This window comes from Petaurus breviceps, unplaced genomic scaffold (assembly GCF_028583685.1).
Source record: "Petaurus breviceps papuanus isolate PSGF00001 unplaced genomic scaffold, PetGlider_PUasm1.0 189, whole genome shotgun sequence".
NCBI classification, from domain to species: Eukaryota; Metazoa; Chordata; class Mammalia; order Diprotodontia; family Petauridae; genus Petaurus; species Petaurus breviceps.
Window position 1 is genome coordinate 13,641,232 of NW_027185809.1, and position 24,868 is coordinate 13,666,099.

General features: G+C 42.6%; 1 protein-coding gene across 1 annotated transcript in view; it reads right to left on the minus strand.

Annotated features, from left to right (window-relative positions):
* The window catches only part of IFT43 (intraflagellar transport 43), a 345,957-nt gene that overhangs the window by 111,805 nt on the left and 209,284 nt on the right, over nt 1-24,868 (minus strand). Inside the window, exons 2-3 of the mRNA XM_069091931.1 lie at nt 9,457-9,527; nt 6,228-6,314 (exon numbers count right to left, since the gene is read on the minus strand). Of these exons, the coding sequence (XP_068948032.1) occupies nt 6,228-6,314; nt 9,457-9,510 (141 nt within the window). The 5' untranslated portion in view covers nt 9,511-9,527. The remainder of the gene's footprint in view (nt 1-6,227; nt 6,315-9,456; nt 9,528-24,868) is intronic.

Genomic DNA, 24,868 nt, shown 5'->3' on the forward strand with positions numbered 1-24,868 from the left:
TCATAAGAATTTTGTGTTCCAAACGTTGCTATTTCTTAGGTTTAGCCAGTTCAAGAGCTCTGCATAGAGTAAAGGGATAGGCAGGAACCAAAGATGAGGCAGCTAGGTGGCTCAGTGAATAGAGAACTGGGCCTGGAGTCAGAAGGACATGAGTTCAAAGCCTCAGACATTTATTAGCTGTGTGACCCTGGGCAAGTCATGTAACCTGTGTTGGCTTTAATCTACTGGAGAAGGAAATGGCAAATCATTCCAGTATCTTTGCCAAGAAAACCCCATGAACAAAAAGTTCAGCTTGCCCTTATGATGTAAGTGTGACATAGAAATGCTGGCAGGAAATGTCATTAACAAAACCCAGAAATTCCACAGCTAAGCTCTTAGTGCCTACATGCCAACAACTAGGAGATGACACTTACTGGCCAATTAGAAGGCAAACGGCTGGCCGCAAAATCACAAAAAAGTTGGGCATGACCAAACAACAACAAAGATGTACTGCAATCAGCTCAAGCAAGCTCTTGAGAGTCAACTGCTAAATTTTTTATGTAAACATTTATATTTTGGAAATGGGTAAATACAAAAATCAGGGCTTGACTGATTGTTTTGTTGACTGTCTAGACTTGAGAAAGTGATGGAGAAAATGTTAAGGATGCAGATTAAACTTAAAATTTTGTCATGCATACTTTTTTTTCTGGAGAGCTGGTTGTTAAACATTTACCAGAACCCCATAGATAGAAGAAATCCTGACATCCAAGAAAAAGGCAGAGAATCTGAAAGTTGGAAGAGATGTCAGAAGTCCAGCCCACACCAGCATAAGATTCTATGGGATCTAGGGTGGCTAGATGGCACAGTGAATAGAGTACCAACCCTGAAGTCAGGAGGACCTGAGTTCAAATCTGACCTCAGACACTTAACACTTACTAGCCATGTGACCTTGGCCAAATCACTTAACCCCAATTGCCCTCCAAAATGCAAAAAAAAAAAAGAATCTATGGGATCATAGAGCCAAAGCTTAAAAAGGTCTCCATTTACTCCAACCCTTCCATTCCACAGATAAGAAAACTGAGGCTCAGAAAGAAATGACTTGCCTGAGGTCATAGAGAGCTCAGGTGGCAGAACTGGGACCCAAATTCTAATCTAGTTACTCCACGTTCAGCAGTCTTCCCAATGGACCGCACATTCTCATGCGGAGGATTCCCAGTCAGTAATATCCCTCTACTAAAGAAGAAAGGCAACTATTCTGAACTTTGTAGTCTTTTTTTAACAGTCACCAAGGACGTTGAGCCATTAATAGAGATAAGTGTAAAGCCCAGAACTTGGGTTTAAAAGAAATTAATTTCACAAGTAGAATGGGAGGGAAGGAAATAAGCATTTCTATACTACCTACCATACATCGGGCACTGTGCTAAGTGCTTTTTTATTTATTTTTTAACAAATATTATCTCATTTGATCCTCACAACAACCCTGGGAGATAGGTGCTGTAGTTACCCCCATTTTACAGTTGAGAAAACAGGCAACCATAAGGTAAGTGACTTGCCCAGGATCACACAGCTAATAAGTATCTAGAGCTGGATTTGAACTCAGGTCTTTCTGACTCTAGTGACTTGTCCACTGAGCTATCAGCTGCCTCTAATAACAGTATCAGTACAAGTATTAGTAGTATTAATGGCATTAATTAGTAAAATATGGTAAAGGCCTAGCTGAAAAGATCTGAAAAAGATTGGGGGTTTCAGTGGACCACAAGTTCAATGAGTAAACACTGTAATACAGAAGCTCAAAAAGCAAATATTATCTTTGTCTATAGTCAGGGAGGCATAGGATTAAAGAAGTAACAGTCCTCCAACTGTTGAAAGACAATTAATTGCCTCTACAATGTCTTAACAAGTCATTACACAGATTCTCCTTGAAGATCTCCAAGGGTATGACACTAATGAACTCCTGAGGCAGTCCTTACTACTTTTAAACAGTCCTAATTGTTATAAAGTTTATCCTTAAAATGAGCTGAAATTTATCCCTCTGTAACTTCCAATGCAATTTGATTCATAGTATTATTGCTAGTTTTGTCTCAGGGGACCCAGCAGAACATAGAAAATCCTTATTGCATATGGCAGTCTTAGAAGGTCTTAGAAGACAGTTATCATGGGCTCCTCTATGGCTTCTCTGTTCTAAAGAGCCCAGATCTTCAACCAATCAGCTAGACAATCCTTGATCATATGTGTCACAGAGAGGACTCTTATCCAGATACCAGCTGAAGTAGCTCCCTCTGAAGTACCTTCCAAATCAAGATTCTGGGGATTCTGACATTTTCTAGGGGAATGTGGTTTTGAGATCCCTAAACATCCTGATCATCTTCCTCTGGACACACTTCAGCTTGTACAATGTCTCCCTAAAGACGATGACCCTAAGATTCATATTAGAGCTAGCAATAACCATTGGGAGAAAAACTGGAGACTGTAGGGCATGCCTCTGAGACTTCCCAAGAGCCACCTTCTAAATATTCAAGAAAATGACAGCTATGATTGCATGGTATAAGATAAAAATGAAATTCAGTTGAAAAAAAATTTTTGAAGTGCCAAAAATGAATGAATACCATTGTAGATGCTGGGAATACAATGGCAAAACTGAAGTAATCCCTTGCCCTCCAAAAACTTACATTTTACTAGGTAGTTGCAATATATTCATGACAAGCATAATATAAGGTTATTTATGGAAGGAAAGAGCACTACCAATGGGGTAGAGTGAGGAAGGGTTCAAGGTTGGTGCCTGAGCTGAGCCATGAAGAAAGATCAGATTTCTGAAAGGCAGAAAGAGGAGGGAGTGCATTCCAGGCATGGAGACTAGCTTGTGGCAAATAAAGAGACCAAACCTGTAAGGCCAAGTATCAGGAACAGCTAGGAATCCAGTTTGGCCAGAAGCTGAAAGAATAAGTAAAGGGAAATGATATAAAATAAGGCTGGAAAGACAGACTGGAGTCAGATGGGACGTCATCAATGTAATGCTGAGGGGCTTGTACTTGTAATTCCAGAGACAACAGGGAGCAAAAAGAAGATTTTTGAGCAATGGAATAGCCTGGTCAGATGTGGGCTTTAGGAAGGTTTGAGCGGCTGCCTGGAGGAGTGCAGGCAGGGGAACCATTTAGTAGACTATTACAATAGCCCAGGTAAGAAGTAATGAAGGCTTGAACTAGAGTGGTAGCTGCATGAGTAGAGAGGACAAACACGGGATGGCAGGACTTAGGAACTGGATGGATTATCTCCAGAAAAGGGGGGCAGGGCTGAAGAAGAGTAAGGACTCAGAAATTTAGGCCCTGGGTGATTGGAAGGATTGTAGCATCCTCAGAAGAAATAGGGAATTTGAAGGGGGGAAGTGGAAATTAAAGGAGGAATACAATGAATTATATTTTGGAGACACTGGTATTGCTAAAGACATCCAGCCAGAAGTTACTGATGTACAAATGGAATTCCAGAATTTGGGGCTCGAGACATATAGCCATATAGAGAGAGACACAGATTTGTAAGTTATCTGGAATTAGATAAAGAGGTCATCTCTTAGCAGGGAAAAGACTCCTGGTAATCACTGAGCAAGTGGGCTCAGTCATATGGTTCAGACTCCGGACTACAAAAGGGTGAGAAGTGAAAGCATCAGGGTAGCTGGGTAGCACAGTGGATAGCGTACCAGCCCTGGAGTCAGGAGGACCTGAGTTCAAATCAGGCCTCAGACACTTGCTGGCTGTGTGACCCTGGGCAAGTCACTTAAATCCCAATTGCTTCCAAAAAAGAAAGAAGTGAGGGTAGGAAGGAGGTGGTGAGGAAGTGAAGGTCATGTGAGTACATGACTCTAGGTGTCTGATAGGCAAAAAGAGTAGAAACAAGATAACTTGAAGCAAAGTAGGGTTTAGTTATGGTTTTGTGAGAATCGTGGAAACTAAAGCATGCTTTGGGACAGGAGGGAAGGATTCTGGAGGTAAGGAGGCCTGAAGACGAGACTAATCGAAAGCATACATAAGTTCCTGAAAGAGAAGGGGAAAATGGGATTAAGGGCACAAGGAAAGGGCCCTTGGCATAGCAATGACCACCAGTGGCACCGTGCTGTGAAAAGAGTGATAGATTAGGAGTCAGAGGACCTGGGTTCATATCCTGGCTGATCACTGCCTGTATGACTTTCAGTAAGTCACTGATCTCAAGTTTTTTTCAACTATAAAATGAGAGAGGTAGACGAGATGACCTCTTATAATCACTTCCAGCTCCAAAGTTTTGATCCAGTGAGGCCCTCAGGGAGGAAGAAGAGGATAGGTGAAATAACAGATGAGATTTGAGATGTAGAGTACTGAACTCCTTGAAAAGAAATGGGGACTAAGTCCATATCACAGAAATCAAAGAAAAAGGAAAATGACTTATATGTACAAAAATATTGATAGCAGCTCTTTCTGAGGTGGCAAAAAACTGGAAATTGAAGGGATGCCTACCAGTTGCAGAATGGCTGAACAAGCTGTGGTATGTGACTATGACAGGATGCTATTGTGCTATAAGAAATGATGAGCAAGGGGCGGCTAGGTGGCGCAGCGAGTAGAGCGTGGGCCCCAGAGTCAGGAGGACCTGAGTTCGGATCCAGCCTCAGACACTTACACACACAAAAACTAGCCATGTGACCTTGGGCAAGTTACTTAACCCCAATCGCCCTCCAAAAAGCGAAAAAAAAAAATGATGAGCAAGATGCTTTCAGAAAAACAAAGTGAAATGATCAGAACCAGAATACTGTACAATGATCAACTGTGAAAGATTTAGCTCTTCTGATCAAGACAATGATCCAAGACAATTCTGAAGGATTAATAACAAAAAACACTATCCACTCTCTAGAGAGAGAACTGATCAACTGAGTGCAAATTGAAGTATAATTTTTCACTTTATTTTTCTTGCCTTTTTTCTGCAACATGGCTAATATGTAATATGTTTTACATGATTTCATATCGTAAAAAGTGATGACATGTTGCTTGCCTTCTCAATGGGTTTCTCTCTTTCTTTCATTAAAAAAAATTCTTTGTGATAAGCAATGACTTTCCAGGAGTCAAGAGGGAGAGGGTTATAGGAGGAAATCAAGGTGATATAAAAAGTAAATTATTTTTAAAATATAAATCTTTTCTACAATGTTTTTTATTTTATAAAAAAGAAACATTCAGAAGACTAAGTTGAGGCTAGTGAAATACTAAAGTAGGATGCAAACCATGGATACGCTCCTCTAGGGCAGTTACTGTTCAATTTCGGTCTTGGTACCCTTTAGCCAAAAGGCCTTGAACATATTAGGCTGTTGTTCAGTTGTTTCAGTTGTGTCTGACTCTCCATGACCATGACCGTATTTGGGGTTTTCTTGGCAAAGGTACTGGAATGGTTTGCCATTTTCTTCTCCAGCTCATTTTACAGATGAGGAAACTGTGGCAAACAGGGTGAAGTGACTCGCCCAGGGTCACCCAGTAAGGGTCTGAGGCAGGATATGAACTCAGGTCTTCCTGATTCCAGACCTGACTCTCTATCCAGTGTGTCATGTAGTTGCCCTATTAGATGCTTAATACATGTTTATTGCATTGGTGACAGGAAGTACTTTAAAAAAAAGTTTTATTAGAAATGAAAATAAATAAGGGATAGGGGTAGCAAGGTGGCAAAGGAGATAGAGCACCAGCCCTGGAGTCAGGAGGACCTGAGCCCAAATCCATCCTCAGACACTTACTAGCTGTGTGACCCTGAATAAGTCACTTAACCCCACCTCCCCAAAAAAGAAGGGATCCGTCCATTGCCTGGGATAATATGTCAATGGATGATGGGCAGGAAACAGAAACAAATCAACTCAACCTCAATTCCAGTTAACAAGTATCTGTTAGCCAACTACCATGTAGTGCTGAATGCTCAGAAAGACGTAGAGTTTAGTTCAAACACAGTCCTTCCCCTCAGGGAGTTTACAGGGCTCTTCTTTCACTTCTTACTCAAAAGTCGAACACCTAAGAAAGGAATGGCCAAAGCAAGACATGTGAACAGGCGCCCAGGAAACCCTATGGGGTATGCTCTACGCAACCCTAAAGGCTCCAGCGGGAGGGACAAAGAGAGCGCTAGAAAGTAAATTAGGAGACCTGGGTGTGAATCCTTGCCCTGTCCCTGACAAGTGGTGTAACTAGACAAGTTCCTTCCCAAAGTGACTTCCAAAGGTCTGCCTTGAAATCCAATTTGCTTCTCTAGGTACCTACCTCTCCGGGCAAAGAAGAATTTTTCTTGGCAAGCTGATTCTCTGCTTGAGGTGATGCCTGGTGAGCTCGTCTACCCATTTTTGGTCCCTAATAAAAAAAAAAGACAGAGGCAGCACTGTTGTCAGTTACTTTCATAATGACTAGTGGGGTGAGAAATCTAGAAATGGTTGTGAGGACTAAATTTTCACAAGGGTAGAAAGAAATAATTTGAATAGCCTTGGCAGGCTTCATGTATACCCTAAAATAGTCAACTTGGATACACTCTGTAGTAGAGGAGAAAACCAATTGATTCTCGTGAGTTTGACCCCCAAAGTCACAAAGAAGCTAAACACTAAATTCAGAAACAGTTTTTAGGCACAATTTATGATCTATTCATAGCACAACTTAGAGAAAAGAAATCAAGGATCTCATATCTAACTGCAGGATTTTCAGGAAACCAAATTTCTAAGCTGCAACTGGGCATGAGAATAGTTACCAAATATTGTTGGAAAATGGGTCTCCTAGAGAAAATGGCAGCCAACACCAGAGAAATACAGATGGCAACTGTTTTAACTTGTATTCTATTGGGATGTACATTTAGTTACATCACCCAAAGGGAGACTATTTCAAGAATTTTGAGACAAAATGCTTTGAAATCAAGACATTTTCAATTCAGGGTAATCAAATCCAACATCTTCAGGTGTTTCCCAAAGGTGCTTTGCAGTAGAAGCTCAGTATCTTGGAGATTATTTTGGAGAGCCTAAACCAAATTAGGCTGAGTCAGACAAAATGTGTATGAAGTACCAGGAACGATTAGTCTGTCTAAATTCTAAAGAATTAGGTAGGATTTTTAGAAGGTTTTTGTGTCACTTTAATATCCTAAGCTTTTCTATTTTTCTCAGGACCTGCAATAACAATACACCAGGTATAAAAACATTATAGTTATCCTAAATTTCAATGCACTTTTTAATAATGCAGACATAGGGCTAGCCTGGCAGTCAGGAAAGGCCTCGGTTCATGTCCTGCCTCTGAGACAAACTGGCTATGTGACCCTGGGCAAGTTACTTAAATTCTCAGTGCCCCCATCAATATTTCTCTAACATTAGAAGATTCAGAATGGTCCTGGTCTTCACTGGTTCCTTTCTCATCCAGACAATCCCCTCCCCCTTTTCTAAATCCATTTTTGAAATTTGCTCTTAAATGCTCTTTACGATTTTTTAAAAAATAGATGTTCATCCTAGGTACTCAAGTTTAAAACTGCATGAAGACTTTATGCTTTATGAAGATCTCGTATAACTCCAAGGTGATACTACTTAGTAACATCATAAACCATTAATGGTCACCTTTAGTGGAACATCTACCATCATTGATCTATCTACATTGCCAACAACTACAGAGTTAGTGTGCACGGCACATCAAATGTCCTACCACTGCAATTCGGTCGGTCAGTGAGACAAGGAAATCTAATCTCATCTAATACACATTCTTTGGAAGCCACCGGATACTATCCACACATCTCCACTGAATCTTTCCACTGGGACCACTGTACAGGTCGTTCATTAGACCTGAAGTCAAGAAAATCTGACTTCAAGTCCTGCTTCAGATATTAGCTGTGTCACCATGGACAAATCACTTAAGTTGTTTGCCTCAGTTTCTTCAACTGTAAAATGTGGATAATAGTGCCTCTTTCCCAGGGTTGTTGGTAAGGATCAAAAGGGATAGTCATAAAATACCTGGGAAAGGGTATTTAATACTCTGATATTTAATGTTTGTTCCCTTCCCTCACTATGACTGAGGATTTTGCAAGGAAATACAATGAACTGCCCTTAGGCCAAAACTATCCAACCCTTTGGTGAATCTGATTTCAAATAACTGTGATAGCAAGTACAAGAGAAGGAAGAGAATGTCCTTTAAATGAACTTTTATAGTTAAAAAAAAAAAATGAAATTGCGAAGACTGGTCCAAATGAGACTAATGCCTGACCCTACTGTATAGACTTCAAATCTAGACTAATTTAGAGACAACTTCACCCATGTAATTTATATAAATGGTGAAGTTGGGAAAAACCTTATTGGTGAGTTTGAGAAGTGAGGGGGTGTCGTTTATATATGGAGACAAATAAAGTTTTAATTAAAAACAAGTCAACCACTACAAGAGCCTCCATGACAGCCCAGGTTCCTGGGCTAGTTTAAACATTGCTTCAATCTAGAGATTCTTAAAGTGTGATCTTTTTTAAGGACTCCAAGAGGTCAGAATTATTCTTGTAATAATACTAAGACTTTATTTGCTCCCTCTTTTTATTTAAGCGCTCCATCTTTTCCAACTACATATCTGTATGAATCCAAATTTTCTCTACACTTCAATTAAATCAACATCACAACAGGTAGAACAAAGAAGCAAACAGAATCCAGATGTCTTCTATTAAGCCAGATATTAAAGAGAATTTGCAGAAATCTGTAAAACAATGTCATTCACACTATTATTTTTGTTTTGGAAAATACTTATTTTCCATAAAATATTATTTATGTTAACATGTAATGGTGTGCTCTTATTTTAAAATATTTTCAAATTTCTATCAGCTTTGGTTTCTAATATGTGAAATAGCAATAGATATGACTCACATAAACAAAAGCTCTTTGGGAGTCCTCAGTCATTTTTTAAAGTGTAATGGGGTACCCGAGGCGGAAAATTTGAGAATCGACACCCTGATCCCTCAGTTTTGCAGACGAGGAAACTGAGGCTGGGGGGTGGAAGTGATTTGCTAAAGGTGACAACTCTCAGGCGCGGGTCTCGTGGCCCCCACTGCGCCAGCTTCCTTCTTCTAGGTCAGGGGTTCTTAACCTGGGGTCCTTGGGCAGATTTCGGGGTCTGTGAACTTAGATGGGGGAGGGCAGCGGGGGGATATAGCTTTGTTTTTATATCACTGATTCCCTTTGTCATTCTATGTATTTTATTTTGAGCATCCCAAAAACTTCGCTCTGAGAAGGGCTCCATGAGCTTCCCGGGACACACAGAAGGTCAAGGTCAAGGTCAAGGTCAGGGGTCAAGGTCAAGGTCAAGGTCCCCGGCTCTAGGCGCTCCAACTCCGTCCTCCCCAGGGCCGGGACACTGCCCCGACGCCCAAGGTCGGCCGGAGGCGCTGGCCCCGCCCGGCCTGTCCGGCATCCCCTCCTCCCCCAGCGGGGGGGACCGGGCCGGAACCGGGTTGAGCCGCTGCCGCCCAAGCCTCCCCAGCCGGCCCCGTCCTCACTGAAGAAGCCGATCCGCGACGCTTCTCCTCACTGAGGTCCAACACATCCTCCATGGCCGCGGCTGCTGACGTAACTTCCGGGAGCCTAGGCCCCCGATTGCGTCCCTAGCAACCGGCTCCACCCCCCCCCCGCCCACCGCGCTGTTAAAGGGACCGCGATTCATTTTCAGGGCTCTTAGGCGCCGACGGAGGGAGAAGGGTGTTTGAAGCAGCGGGGCGGGGAGGGGAGGGGAGGGAGGAGAGAAGGAGAAACGGAGAAGGGAAAGGAGGAGACAGGAAGACAAAAGAGGGAAGAAAACAGAAAAGGAAAAGGAAAGGGAGGAGTGAAAAGGAAAGAGGGGAGGGGAAGGAAGAGAAAGAAAAAGGGAGGACGGAGAGAAAGATTAAGACAGCAGGGAAAAGAAAAGGAAGGGAGAGGGAAAGGATGAGAGAAGAGGGAAAGAAAAAGGGAGGAAAAAGGGAGAAGGGAAGGGAGCAGGGAAAGGAGGAAATAGGGAAAGAAAAGAAAAAGGAAGGGGGAAGAGAGTAGTGGAAAAGAAGGGAAAGGAGGAGAGAAGAGAAAAGGAAAGGAAACTGGGTAAGAAAAAAGAAAGGAAGAGAGGAATGAAAGGGAAAAGAATAGTGAAGGGAAATCGGGGAACGGGGAAGAGAGGAGTGGAAAGGAAAGGAAGGGGGAAGGGGAAGAGAAAAGAGGAAAGGAAAAAAGGAGTGAAAAGGAAAGGGGAAAAGAAAGAGGAAAAAAGGAAGAAAAAGGGAGGAGTGAAAAGGCAAACAAAGGAGGAGGGAAAGGAGAAGAGAAAGGGAAGAGGGAAAGGAAAAGAAAGGGGTAAAGGAAGAGAGAATGAAGAAAGGGGTAGAGAGGAGGAGGGACGTGTTCTTTCTTAGTCCCTTCTGAGTAACACTTCAGGGAATTATGCCCGTCCCCCTGAGGAGCAGACTATTTCTGCTCCTGTTCTGATTCCAGTGGTTGCCTTAAGCATTTTTTCCTTCTAAAAGCCACAGAGTTTTCTCCTGTGGGACTGAGTGAGCATCTAGGGTCATAAGATCAAGGATTTAGGACTGAGAGGGACTTTACAAGCCATTTATTCCAACCCCACTCTCCTCCCAGCAACTCTTATTTAGAAGATGGGGTCTAAAGCCTACAGAAATTAAGTGGCTTGCCCAAAGATTCAAACCAGTAGTAAATAACAAAGGCAGGATTTAAACCCAGATCTCTTTCTCCAAAACTAGTGCTTTTTCTTCTGCATGAAGCTGCCTCTAGTTAACTTGTCCAAAGCTGGCTCCGCACTGAGGAAGGCTAGGTTATAGTAGAAATAACAGACATACTTGCTAGATACATATATCTTACTACTAGACTGTGTTAAGCTTCTTGAAGATAAAGGACTAAAGAGCATTTCATCTCGTAGTTCCAGGGTGCTACACAGTGAACATAGCACATAGTAGGTGCTTAATAAAACCGATTAAATATTTATTTAGTTTCTGTTATGTGCCTCACAACAACTGTCTATCATTGACCTCAAGGGGTTCTGACTCCCTCCTCTCCCTCACTACTATACACTGGGGAAGATTTATCTAAAGCTTAGGTTTGGGTTCATATCTATCATATTCCCAAAGTGGAGGAGTAGAATAATACTTAGGGTATATGATATAAATCAGGAATGGGACAGTTATTTATTTCCTGCAAACAAAAGACTCACAGGTACGCAGTAACAAAAAGGAAAAAAAAAACTAAGATAACTAAACACGCAGTTACTGTTATACTCAGCTAGGAGATTGGTACAGAAAACTGCCAACATAAAGCCTTCATGGAACTGCTGAAAAGTGCTTTACATTTCACCTCTGCACTGCTACACTCAGGAGATATCTTTTGGCAAGTCAGACCAAGATTTGAGTTCATCCTTCAGAAAGGAAACAACTTCTTCAAGAGGGCTAGAGTAGTTTCTTGAAGTGAAGCTGAAATCAACTGAGCCAAGATCTCTGGAGCTCTCATACTCAATAAGGCCACTTTGCAAACCTTGACACTCCCATCTCTAGATTGATGTTCAGTCATCTAGGGTGTTCTCCACCCCAGAGTTCTTTTTTTTTCTTTTTTTTTTTTTTTATCAATTGGGGCTAAGTAACTTGCTCAAGGTTACACGGCCAGTTATTTCTGGGTGTAGTGCTGAGTATCTGAGCCCGGATTTGATCCCCAGGTCATCCCGACACTGGAGCCAGTGCTCTTACTCGCTGAGCCACCTGGCCGCCCCTCCACCCCAGAGTTCCAAAAGTTATCACCTGGAGGCTCATGGTTGGTGGTTGTTGTCCTTTGCTCTCAAAGAGGACCAAAATGACATCACTATGCGAGAGCCAAGTTACAATTCATCCAACTGTGACTGATCAGACCAATACGAGCTCGGAATACTTCACAGGTCCCACACACATAATCCATGGGAACATTTGGGGTGGATTCTCTAAGTTTGCAAATCTTGTGTTTCTTTTGAGCTACCTCACTTCTGCTTCGTTCGTAGAGCACAGTACCTTGTTTGAGGAGGGCATGCCATGCTGGGTGGTCCTATAAAATTGTTGTTTGGTTATTTCAGTCCTGTCTGATTCTTCATGACCCCATTTGGGGTTGTCTTGGCAAAAGATATTGGAGTGATTTGCCATTTATTTCTCCAGCTCATTTTACAGATGAGCTCATTATACAGATCTATAAAAGGGGGAATAATAATAGCACCTGCTTCCCAGGATTGTCGTAAGGATTGAGTGAGATAATAATTTTAAAGGGCTTAGCATTGTATCTGGCATATAGTAAACTATATAAATGTTATAGCCATTACAATTAATATTCTATTATAAGAGTAAGAGAGTGCTAATGACTAGGGGAGTTAGACAGTAAAGTGGACTGCGCTCTACCTGAAGTCAGGTAGACTTGAATTCAAATCCAGCCTCAGACACTTACTAGCAATGTAACCGCTGCTTTGGTTTCCTCAACTATAAAATGGTCATGATAAAGGGACTTACTTTACAGTTTGTTGTGAGGACTGAACAAAATAGCAGACAAAGTGCTTGCAAAATTTAAAGTGATATAAAATAAATAATATAAATTATTACATAATTTATATTATATAATTATAAATGTGATATAAAAATGCTAGCTATTAATCAGACAAGGCCTTGTGTGGGAGGTGAGGAGGTGTGATTTGAAGAAAGCTAAGAATTCTGCATTGGGGAGTTGAGAAGAGACTTTATTCCTGTGAAAAGGTACTAAGAAAGGAGATGGAGGTTTCAATATGGTCAACCACTAAAACACCAGATTGACTCAAAGAGGTCAAAGGAGAATCATATGAAATAACACTGGAAGGGTAGGTAGGAATCAGTGGCTTTAAAAGCCAGGATGAGGAGTTTGTATTTTACCTACAAGCAAAGGAACCATTGTCATCCATGTGAAGTAGGAGTTGGAGAGGAGACATGATGAAGGCAGAAGAACAATTAGGAGTTTATTGCAATAATACAGGGATGATGGCCTGGACTTGATTGAGCATAGAGAAGGCAACAATTGAGAAAGATGTTGCGGAGCTAAAGTGACAAGAGTTAGCGACCATTTGGATGTGGAGGTTGAGAGGGAGGGGAAGAGTGAGGAGTAATTCTGAGGTTGAAAACCTGAGTAACATGGAAGGATGGTTAGTGCTGACAATAGAAATAGGGAAGTTAGTAAGAGAGAGGGTTTTTGATTTGGACATGTTGAATTTAAGATGCTTACATGATACTGATGTCTAACAGGCAGTTAGTAATGCAAGACTAGAAGTCAGCAGTGAGATTAGGGCTGGATGCTCTATATGAATTTGGGAGTCATCTGGATTGTAATTGGCATTTGACCCCATGGGCCATAGCATGTCAGTTCCTTCCATCCTGCACTATCTCTTGAAGTTTATCCAAGCTCATATTTAGTGTTTCCATGACTACATATATATATGCATATGTATGTGCATGTGCATGTATGTATATGTATATATAAATATAATGCATGTATGTATATGAAATCAGGGTCTTTTCCAATAATTCCTATCTTTTCATCCAAATAAAGATGATAATTGAAACCCTCAGGAGTTATTAAGATCACAAAACGGAAAGCATATAGCTAGAAGACAAGAAGATCCAAGACAAAACCCTATTTTATTTGAATTGATTTCCCTTTAGGAAGTTTACAATCTAATAAAGGAAACCCAACCAATAAGCAAATCCCCATCCCACAAAAAGGGGAGTGTGTATAATGATAGTGTCAACTGCTCAACACATTTATACCATCAAAAACCAGCCTCTAGGGGCGGCCAGGTAGCACAGCGAGTGAGATCACCGGCTCCAGTGTTGAGAAGACCTGGAGATCTAATCCCGGGCTCAGATACTCAGCACCACACCCAGAAATAACTGGCTGTGTAACCTTGAGCAAGTTACTTAACCCCGATTGCTTAAAAAAAAAAACCAGCCTCTAGGAAATAAAGCTGGAGTGAGTGGGGACTAGGATTGGGGTGGTATAAGCACAAGCAAGGTGGGATTTTCGTTTTTGTTTTTTTCATTCTTGTTGTTAGAGTTCAGTTTCCCAGGCTCAGGCTGAATGATAAACATCTGAAGGATTAATCGCCTTTGAACCCTTACAATTCACAGCTGTGCTGAGTCAAGGAGACTTCATGACTTCTGGTTCTGAGCCAGTCAGGGATCAGGTCTTTGTTATACATTCTGAGAGGTTGGCGTTTTGCTTTGGGAGTTCACTCATGAGAAGGATCTTTTGATTTCCTCGTTGAGAGTCTGAGTAGCCCTATGTTCAGAGGCCCCTGACTGCTCCGATGTCTGTGTTTCCTTGATCCAGTGATGTATAGAAAATGTATAGCAATATTGCTTTACTCAGACAGTCAGAGCCCTATCTGTTGGTTCTTATGCTAATTTCCCTGCTTGTATTTTCTCCAAGTTCAGGGTGCTGACCTTTCCCCTGAACTAGTGAATGTAATTAAAAGTAGGATTGTTAACCCCTTCTTGAGTAGTCTTTCCTTTAAAATCAGATCAACCTGTGCTCGTAGGCCATGCTGGGTGGGCAAGAGTGCTTGCTAATACATTTAGCGTATTCAGCAGGGGTGTAGTGACACCGGGATAGTTGTCGGCCTAGTTATTGTGTTCTTTTTTGTCATCAACCTGAGAAAAAGTGAGTAAGCCATAGTAGTGGGAGTGGTTTCCCAGGTTCCCAGAGCAGGGCCCCTGGGATATAGCCTCTCCTTCCCCCTCCCTACCCTATTAATATTCCTGAGAAGACAGGTTGGAGGAGCAGCGGCTATGGGTGGAAAACAAGCTTGTAAGGGGTAGAGATGACCGGGGTTCAGAGTGGAGTAGCCCCACCCTGGACTGTGCCAGAGGGGTGAAGGCCCTGAAAGTATATTGTATTCAGAGCCCAGACTGGAGCACCACCCCTAGACCTTGAAACAGGGCCTGGAGCACTGTTCCCAAGGAGCAGAAGCAGTGGAGGTGGAATGGAGCAGTCCCTTATCCCATGAGGGGAGCCATGGAGTAGGAACAGAGACCTGCCTAGGTTGGGACTCAGGCAGGAGCCAGGAGTGGCAGGCTCCTGTGGGAAGAGAAACCCTGGAGCTCAGAGATTAGCCCTGGAGGCATAATAAAAACTTTACAGCAAGACAAGAGCACTGAGTGTGCTTTCCTGCTGCGTTCCCTTGGGATGGTTTGAGACCCAGGGGGTAGAGTTGTCTATAGTGGGTGGGGAGAAGTTATGTGGACTCCCAGGGACCCACCCTGTTGTCTTTGTCAACCAGGCACCCCTCAACCAGGAGATGGAAGCTGGGGCTGAAGCAGTGTTAAGACCGGGACTTGGCTCATTGGAGCATGCCTGCCCCTGAGAGTGCAACCAGGAGGGAGCCTGCAATGGTAGGGTGGGGAGAAGGATACGCCCCCAAGAGGACTTTTACTTGGACATTTTTGTTTTGGATCGAGGGAGGAGAAGGAGGGGGTTCCTCACTTCCCAAAGATTTTAATCCCCAAAGAATGTATAGGGTAGGGAATATGATACATTATGTTATATACTTTTGTGTTTGTTTAAGGCCAGGTGACCAGCCTAGTAATGAATTGCTATGTAGTTATATGAAGCTAATGATGTGTTTATTTTGTGGGAATTATGTTGTACTTATTTAAGATGTTAATGCCTATCCAGATGCAAGTTGCCCCTAAAGTCCCATAGGCCTCTGTAATAGACATGTAAGATCTTGGGGCTGAATGTAATGTTAAGGTAATTTGAAGATCTTCCCTGCCAATTAATAGGCACATAGAGCCCTGACCCAGAGCTAATCAGGCTCTGGGCTATGGGGAGTTTCCCATTAAGTGCTGGGGCATGGGGATTTTCAAGTCCTCAGCACTCAACCAATCAGATGCCAGGTCTTTGTTATATATTCTGAGAGGTTGGCATTTTGCTTTGGGGGTTCACTTTATGAGAACGATCTTTTGATTTCCTGATTGAGACTCTGAGTAGCTGTATATTCAGAATCCCCCCCACTACTTAGATGTCTGCACTCCATTGATCCAGTGATGTACATCAATTGTATAGCAATATTGCTATGTTCAGACAGCTGGAGCCCTTTCTGTTGGTCTTTGTGCTAATTTCTGCTTGTGTTTTCTATACTCACTACTTTCTCTGTAAGTAGGATTGTTAATCTCTTTTTAAAGCTGTCTTTCCTTTATAAAGCAGATCAAAAGAATCTGTGCTCGCAGGCCATCCTGGGTTGTAGCACCAATGCAATATTCACAGTGCCAACAATCACTATAAATATACTTGCATAGTGCTCAATTGCAAAATATAACAGACTCTCCATACAGAAGACAGAAGCAAAACATTTGTTCAGACATCAGAAAACCAAATCCCAAAACCAGTAAGCCAGTTCCATCATAGTAGCAAAGAAATTAATAATCCACAATGGCACAGAGAGCCATAGCATCCTTTAGCCTTCCCACAAAGCAATACAAGCCTAGATGTCACAGCAGGTGGCAAACACCAACTTTTACTTATAAGTCTAACTGTCTACCTCAGATGCATCCTTTCCTCCCAACCATGTTTAGTCGCTTTGACTCCCAGCTTCCTGCAGGCTCTGCTCCACCCTTCAGCAAACTCCTCCTTCTACAGGCTCCATGTGATTACATTCAACCTATTAGGGGTCAGGGTATATTTTCAAAGTAGGCAAGGTCTTCAAATTCCCATTACCATTACATGGGTATGCTAGAATGCTTGCTATTACAGGTGGGGATGGGTTATAAGAGCCAAATAGTCTCTGCCGATCACAGATTTCAATATCATTAATAAATCAATTCAATGCAACAACATTCTTTGAAACCATGCTTTGTGCTAAATACTGTGTCAGGTACTATAGGAGATATGAGGGTAATTAAGAGCTTGCTACTTTCCAGGAGTTTTCAATCTGGTGGGAGATATAAGCCATGTTAAAAAAATGAATATAATATAGTACCCATTATGGGCTCACTCTCCCAACCCCTACTTGCACTGGCAGGTTAGGTCCCGAAGAGGACAGCTAATTATTTTTCCCTTAAAGTACTAGGGTCTGACCTTGAGGGCTTATGGCTTCTAGTACTATTCTCATAAGAATCCCTATCCAATGTACTTCCTCACCCTAGTACTGATTATCCAGTTGGTAGAAATAAGCTTTTGCAAAAGGTAATTTACTGAGAAGATGCAGCAAAAATAGAAATTATCCCCTCGGATCCCCTCACACTAGAAGCTAACTCTCCCCTTTGGATGTATGTGATCCTTAGAGAGAGAATTCAAACACAATGTACAAAGGTAGAAAAACATGTAGGGAACACGTGGGGCCCAGGAGTGCTTTGAGACTCTTGGATCCAGCCGTCCTTTTTCCCCTTCTCAGAATCCCCACCAAATTCACTTTGAGAGTGAAGTGCTCCCTAGCTGAGCTGGGCTGGTGACTCTTTCCAGGTCCTAGGATCTCAGCTAAGAGGTCAATCTACCATTGAGTTGGATCAAGGTCAAGACTGCTTGCCTGCTGTTCTGACTTCTCACTGAATTCAGCTGTTGTTTCTCTGGTGGTCTCTTCTATCCATTTAAGTTGGTGAATAAACCTCCCATGGCTCTCCCAGAGTTTCAAAGTCCACATGGTTGTGACCTGGTCAATTCCAATTTGGTTACTCAGTCATCTAAGAACAGAAAAGAATAAAGCATAATGGATAAAAGAAATAGAAGCACCATGCATTCAGGGGCACATGGTGACCAGGTGTGAGAGAGCCCCACCTAACAACTCAGAGCAATCCTCTTCATTCAAAAGCTACACGGAAGAGGGCAAGAGATATTTCCATAGGCACAGTTCTAGTCAGCAGCCAAGTCAAGTCAACAAGCACTTACTATGAGCCAGGCACTATACTAAGTAAATACTAGGGATTCCAAGAAAGGCAAACACACAGTCCCTGCCCTCAAGTAGCTTACATTCTAATAGAGGAGGTAAGAAATGAACTAACATATGCATACAAGGTACACACACAGTAGACGGAAGGCACTTTGAGAGGGGGAGGCATTAGTCAGTTAAAAGGCTTTTCCTTGTCACACAGTATGACAACAGAAAACGAGACTGACACTACTTAAAGGGAAAATACATGAACTCAATAATAAGAAAAAGCCTAAAACAAATTCAGAGAGATCGGAGATGAAATAGACATCCTAAAATGTGAATCCTGGACACTTGAAAAATGGGCAAAATCGTAGCTTTGCGTTTATCCCCTGCTCTCTCAGCCTCGTGGCAGAGGAGATTGAATAGAAGTCTGGGGATAGGACACAAGGGACAATGTATTGTGCTCAGTTCTAGACACCAGGGTTTAAGCCAGAGTGTCCAAGGGAGGCAACCGGAATAGTAAAGGGCCTTTATTTTATGGCATATAAGAATGCCTAAGTAGTGAATGATCACCGCAAGCCCAAAGGAAGGGAATCAGCATGTTTTTAGCCTGGAGAAAAGAATGTTTAGTGGGAATGTGATCACTGTGTTCAAATATTTGAAAGACTGTCATATGGAGGATGTCATATTAGATACCGTATGTTCTCTTTGACCTCAGAGCATAACTAGGAACAGTGGGTGGAAGTTACAAAAGAGGAAAATTTAGTCTTGATATGAGGGCAAACTTCCCAAGAATTATAGTCATCCAGAAGAGAAATGGCTTGCCTGCAGGAGTTGTGGATTCCCCCTCCTTAGAAGTCTTTAAGAAGAATCTAGGGGAAAAAGAGGAAAAAAAATGAAATTTATGTGATAACTTTATTATAGAGGAATAGCAAGTTGTATATAACAGATCTATAGTTTCATGTGAAATCATTTTTATCCTTTTATGTTATGGAAATGCTCGTTTTATTCCATAAATTAAAAATAAAAATGGAAGGAAGGAAGAAAGAAAGAAAGAAAGAAAGAAAGGAAGAAAGAAAGAAAGAAAGAAAGAAAGAAAGAAAGAAAGAAAGAAAGAAAGAAAGAAAGAAAGAAAGAAAGAAAGAAAGAAAGAAAGAAAGAAAGAAAGAAAGAAAGAAAGAAAGAAAGAAAGAAAGAAAGAAGAAGGAAGAAAGGAAGGAAGAAAGGGAGAAAGAAAGAAAGAAGAAGGAAGAAAGGAGGGAAGGAAGGGAAAAAGTAAAAAAGAAAGGAAGAAAGAGAAAGAAAGAAAGAAGAAAGGAAGGAAGGAAAGAGGGAAGGAAGGGGAAAAGTAAAAAAGGAAGGAAGAAAGAAAGGAAGGAAGAGAGAAAGAAAGGAAGAAAAGAAGGAAGGGAGAAAGTAAGAAAGGAAGGAAGAGAAAGAAAGAAAGAAAGTAAAGAAGAAAGAGGAAGGAAGAAAAAAAGGAAGGAGGAGAAGCTAGTCAATCACTTGTTTCATATGCTGTAGCAGAGATTCTTTCATTTATGGGTAGGACTTGATGGCTGGAGAGGTCCCTTTCTAACTCTCTAGGATTCTATGATTCTTCCTTTCACCCATTGTGAAATGGGATCAGGCCAACTGTTAATCTTGCCTTTGCATTCTGTAGCTCCCTGTGGAAATGTTAATAAGAAGGAAGGCCTGCAAACATCTGGATGACATTTCAGCAAGAGAGAATTTATCCTTTTTTTATGGCAAGGGAGCGATGCACTTGCATCTGGACAAAAATGGCCTCATTACATCAGAAAGACAGTACTCTGTGGTCCAGGAAGGCTGGGTAATTCAGCATTGCCTAAATACATCCCAAATGTGTCTTAATCTGTGATTTTATTCATAACTTACCCTACTTCTGGAATGTCCACTCTACCCTCCATCGATTGAAATGTGCCTATGTACTGTTCAAATGCCCCTTTCCCACCTCTGTGAAGATTTTTCTGATTCTGCGGACTAGAAATACTCTTTATTTCAAAAACCTTAAATAGCACCTTGCCTCTTACCAGGCTGCCAGCTCTCCCCTCAGCTTTTTGTACTCCCTCAACAAACTTAGTCAAATGTATCCTACCTGTTCTAACTATAAGTCCTGGATATGCCCTAGAAATGCTTTGAGGGAAAGAGCATGACCAAAGTCATAAGAGAAGGCCTAAAACAGGTTCAGAGAGGTGTAAATCCTGGGCACTTGAAAAATGGGGGGTAAATCACAGCTTTGTTATCTATCCTCTGCCCCCTCAGCCTTGTATTAGAAGAAATCAAATGAAGGCTGGGAAGAGGATGGGAAGAAGAAAGGGGACCAACGTATCATCATGAGTTCTAGGGACCAGGTTTAAGGACATTCATAAGCTAAAGAGTATTCTAGGAAGGCAACCAAGATGCTGAAGGGTCATTTCTCAAGCATTTTTTAATTTTTACAGAAAATAATTCAAAAATGCATTTTGTTTGCACTTCTCCATCATTAAAAAAAATTTTTTTAAGGAGCAACTAGGTGGTGAAGCACCAGCCCTGAAGTCAGGAGTACCTGAGTTCAAATCCAGCCTTAAAGACACTTGATCACATTTACTAGCTGTGTGACCTTAGGCAAGTCACTTAACCCCAAATGCCTTGCCTTCCTCCCTCCAAAAAAAAATTTTTTTTAATATGGTTCCTGAGATGTGAGATGTTCTAACTATAAGTCCTGGATATGCCCTAGAAATGCTTTGAGGGAAAGAGCATGACCAAAGTCATAAGAGAAGGCCTAAAACAGGTTCAGAGAGGTGTAAATCCTGGGCACTTGAAAAATTCCTGAGTGTGATAATGGATAAAGTAAGGAAGACATTTTTCAAGTCCTGCCCCTGAAACTGAAATTGGCTGGTGGCAGTGGGTTAAGACCTATCAGTGTTCCCAGGCGTGATCTTTAAGACTACAAGTTACTAATGTGGGTTGGAGAGTTCCCCACACTGATGACATCACAAAACTTTATCAAAAACAAAAGCTCACTGAGAGCAGGGACTATGGTTTATTTGCCTTTGTACTCTTCCCAGTAACTAGCATTTCATTGGATTGTAAGCTCCCTGAGGGCAGGGACTGTTTTTTGCCTCTTTTTGTATTCCCTAGGCATAGAACTTGGCACATAGTAGGTGATTTGTTGTTCTGGGTTTTTTTTCAGTCATATATGAATTTTGTGACTCCATTTGGGGTTTTCTTGGCAAAGATACTGGAGTGGTTTGCCATTTCCTTTTCCAGCTCATTTTCCAGATGAGGCAAATAGGGTTAAGGGCCTATGCCCAGGGTCATATTGCTAGTAAATGTCTGAGACCTAGTTCGAACTCAGGTCTTTAACTTCAGGCCAGCCACTTGATCCACTGTGCCACCTAGCTGCCCTACTAAGCACTAAGTAGGTGCTTAGTAAATGTTGATTGATTGATTGATAGCATATTGAAGTACACGTGACATTTCATTGAAATAACTAAACACTTAGGAATTTGACATATCTGAAAGGCCAGATAGAAACAGAAGGGCTCTTTATTCAAGACACCTCTTGGTCTAGAGCCAGTGGACTGGGAAATAGGTGGGGAGCCACAGGTAAGAGACGGGGCAACACCTCTGCACCCAACACCCTCCCCTAAAACCTAGAAGAATACAAGGTTCTATTAGGGGACTTCATCTAGCAGAGCAGCAGATGCACAGACCTTTATCTTTTATCCTAACTCTCTAGCTCTCTCCTTAGAAGGATGGAACCTCAGGTGAGCTCCTCAACAGATGGAGAAACAGCCAGGACAAGGCCAGCATGAATATGTCGGCTCTGAGAGCATGGACCATGGGCAGATCTGCACCAAACTATGCACTGAGAAGCTAGGCATGGCCATGAAGGTGGCAGATGGAGTCATTCTGTTCTGGGTCATCTTCATCATTGGCTATGTCACCAGCTACTACATCCACAAGTGCAAGTAGCATTTGTCTGAGCCTGCCAGACACCTTTTCAAGTAAGCCTCTATCTACCCAGAGACCTCTTACTTCCTGGCTCAGACCACCAGGGCAGACTGGTCCCTGGGGGCACATGCACCGTAGATATAGACATACCCACAGGAACAGATATAGACACAAAATGAGTCTCTTTTCAGAGAAAGAGAGAGACACATATCTAGTGTGACAGACACATACAGATAGACACACACTGAAACAGACACCGGACAGAAGTAGAGACAGTCGTACGAGGAGACAGAGACACACAGGGAAAGACAGACACACACACACACACACACACACACACACACACACACACACATCTTTCTTCTCCCCTTTCCCAGAATAGAACTCTAAACCAAGCCGTCTCCATCCCACCTTTCCCCTGCCACATTCTACCCCAGGGAGAGTTACTACACTAAGTTACTGAAGCCCAGGACCACATCTCCCACTCATCCTCTCCTTGGCCACCCCCGTGTTCCTCTTCACTGACCAAATGACATCTCCTTTGAACTTGTGGCTGCCCTTGACAGCCAGACAGCTGAGAAAGATGAGAGAGACCAGGGCATGGTTCTATCCCTCAGGCACTTTTCTGCAGTGCTGGTTTATGTTCAGAACTAGAGTCAGACCCAGGTTTCCCATGCAGGCTCTACTGACCCTGCCCCATTCTTTGTAAGAGCAAGACCTAGACAGGGGGAAACCGTTCAGTCAGGGAGTGCTATACAGGTTCATCACCAAACTGGAACTCAGAAGAATGAGAATCAAGGTCACTTCTGGGGTTCAATTTCTGCCCATCCCTCCTCCATCCACAGATGGTTGGGATAAAATCTGCCTCCCATTTGCTGTGACCTCTCTCTCCCTCCATCCCTACCCTGCCCCTCACCACCAACTCTACTGCTACTGCTTGTTTTCAAGCAGTAGACACTAGACACAATGTGAGCCTGATTTCAACCTAAATTTGTTGAGGAAGAGAAAAGCAAAAAACAAATTTTAAAGGGAGGCAGCATCATGTGTGGAAAAGAGGCACTTGGTTCAAATTCTGAGTGTCCCATTTATGTGTGAACATGGGAAAGTCACTTATCTTTGGACCTCAGTTTCCTTAACTGTAAGATGAGATTATATGGCTTTGAAGATCCCTGACATCTCTAAATACATGCTTCTGTAGCAATGATTCAACATGGAATTCCAGCAAAGCCAAAAATTTCCCATGGTCCCTGGGAGTCAGCAGGGAATTTTACAACCTTACCCCCTAGCCCCTGTGGTTGAACCTCCAGGATCCTCCCCTAGCCTCACAGGCCCACAGCCGTGTTACTGGTTTTCTAATGTGTGTGTGTGTGGGGGGGGGGGGGGGAGCCAACTCTGGAGTCATCATAAGAGGTATCCCCTCTAAAGCTATTCCTTTGCCCTCAGTTGCTGCACTAAGTCCCAGGTTATTCCATCCCCTTGCCTACCTTGAAGGAAGAAAACCCCAGTGAGTCTGAAGTGGGGGCCTGATATTTCTGATAGCCCCTAGCCACAGGTGCCAGCCACAGAAACTCTGGAAACCAGGAGAAAGCATTCCCCATCCTAAGGGGCTAGGAAGGACTGGGGTGTTATGTGTAATGAGCCCCAGTCTCTATACCCTACTCCCTTCTGCTGGTTTTCCAGAGAGGCAGAATAATATATGAAAAAGAAGGGGGGGGGGAGCCCTAGAGACTGGAAGGATCCTAATAAATAACAACTTGTGTGACCTCAAGCACAGCTTCCTCTCTGAATCCTAGTTTGCTCCTCCTAAAAAGGCCAAGATAGTTTCTAGGGCAGAATCTTAACTTGATCCTGGCACAGGTGGTTGTGACGGGGTTAACGTGGGGGCAAAGCTGGCTCATTCGGAATGTGGTTGTTTGGATGTTCAATAAGTCTACCGAAAGCCTGACCTAAAGCACCAGCTTTGCTTTGCTCCTTTTCCCCTCTCTTTATCGCAAGTGGTTCCTCAAGTAGTTAATATAAAGCGCTTTAATGCATCTCAATATATAAATAAATTAATTAATTTATTGATTAATTAATCTGTTATATTTGTTGGACACCTTTACAGTACAGGCCTCTCTGTCCCATCCCTGCATCCACCCTGAATCCTTTATCCCCCATTCTCCCCTTATCTGGCCCTGCTTTCCAAATTGCTTCAGATCTGAGAAAATAAAGACCCAGGAAAAACTTTGCCACCAAACTCTCAGTCAGTGTCAGATTGTGACCACCAGAGGGCAGGGTTGATCTTTTTATAAACCCACCATCTTTCTCTTCCTCTGGAGAACCTCCAAGCCGCACAAAGCCCTCTCTCACCAGATCTTGTCAATGAAGAAATGGTGCCAGGATCTCTGAGGAATAGAACAAAATCCCGTTAAGAAGAACATGAATCACCTCGACAATTGAGGCTTGGCACAGCCCAATTCTGCAAAACAACTAGCAAACGCGATTCCCTAAAGTCCTTCCTCCAGTCAGGGTAGAGTTTTCCTTGCACTGCCCCTCCCGACCTGGCAGAGGAGGGGCCCCTTGGGTTACAGGGTTTTTGTGGGGGTTTTTTTTAAAGGAAGAATTGACAGCTGGGGGAGAGGGTGAAAGAAAGAGAGGAAGGAGCCCAAAGAAAAGAGAAGAGTTGATCAGGGTAGCTTTCCAAAGGAGGTGTATTAGAAAACTGCCCTGAAAAAGGGACTCCAGGAAAGAGGGAAAAAAGCCCAGTACCACGTAGAATGAGAGGATTTGCAAAGTATTTTCAAATGGGATCTGCTTTTCCTGTGCCTGTTTAAAACATTAAAATTGTGCTGAATATGAGGCTGTTTGCTAGTCCCTCCCTCCCCCCATCACCAGCCAAAGACGTCATGGGAGGGAGGTATAAAATTTCAGCAGAGAAATAGAGAAAGCAGTGTGTGTGTATGTGTGTGTGTGAGAGAGAGAGAGGGAGAGGGAGAGGAAAAGGGAAGAGGAGGGGGGAGAGAGAGAGAGAGAGAGAGAGAGAGAGAGAGAGAGAGAGAGAGAGAGACAGAGAGAGACAGAGAGAGAGAGAGAGA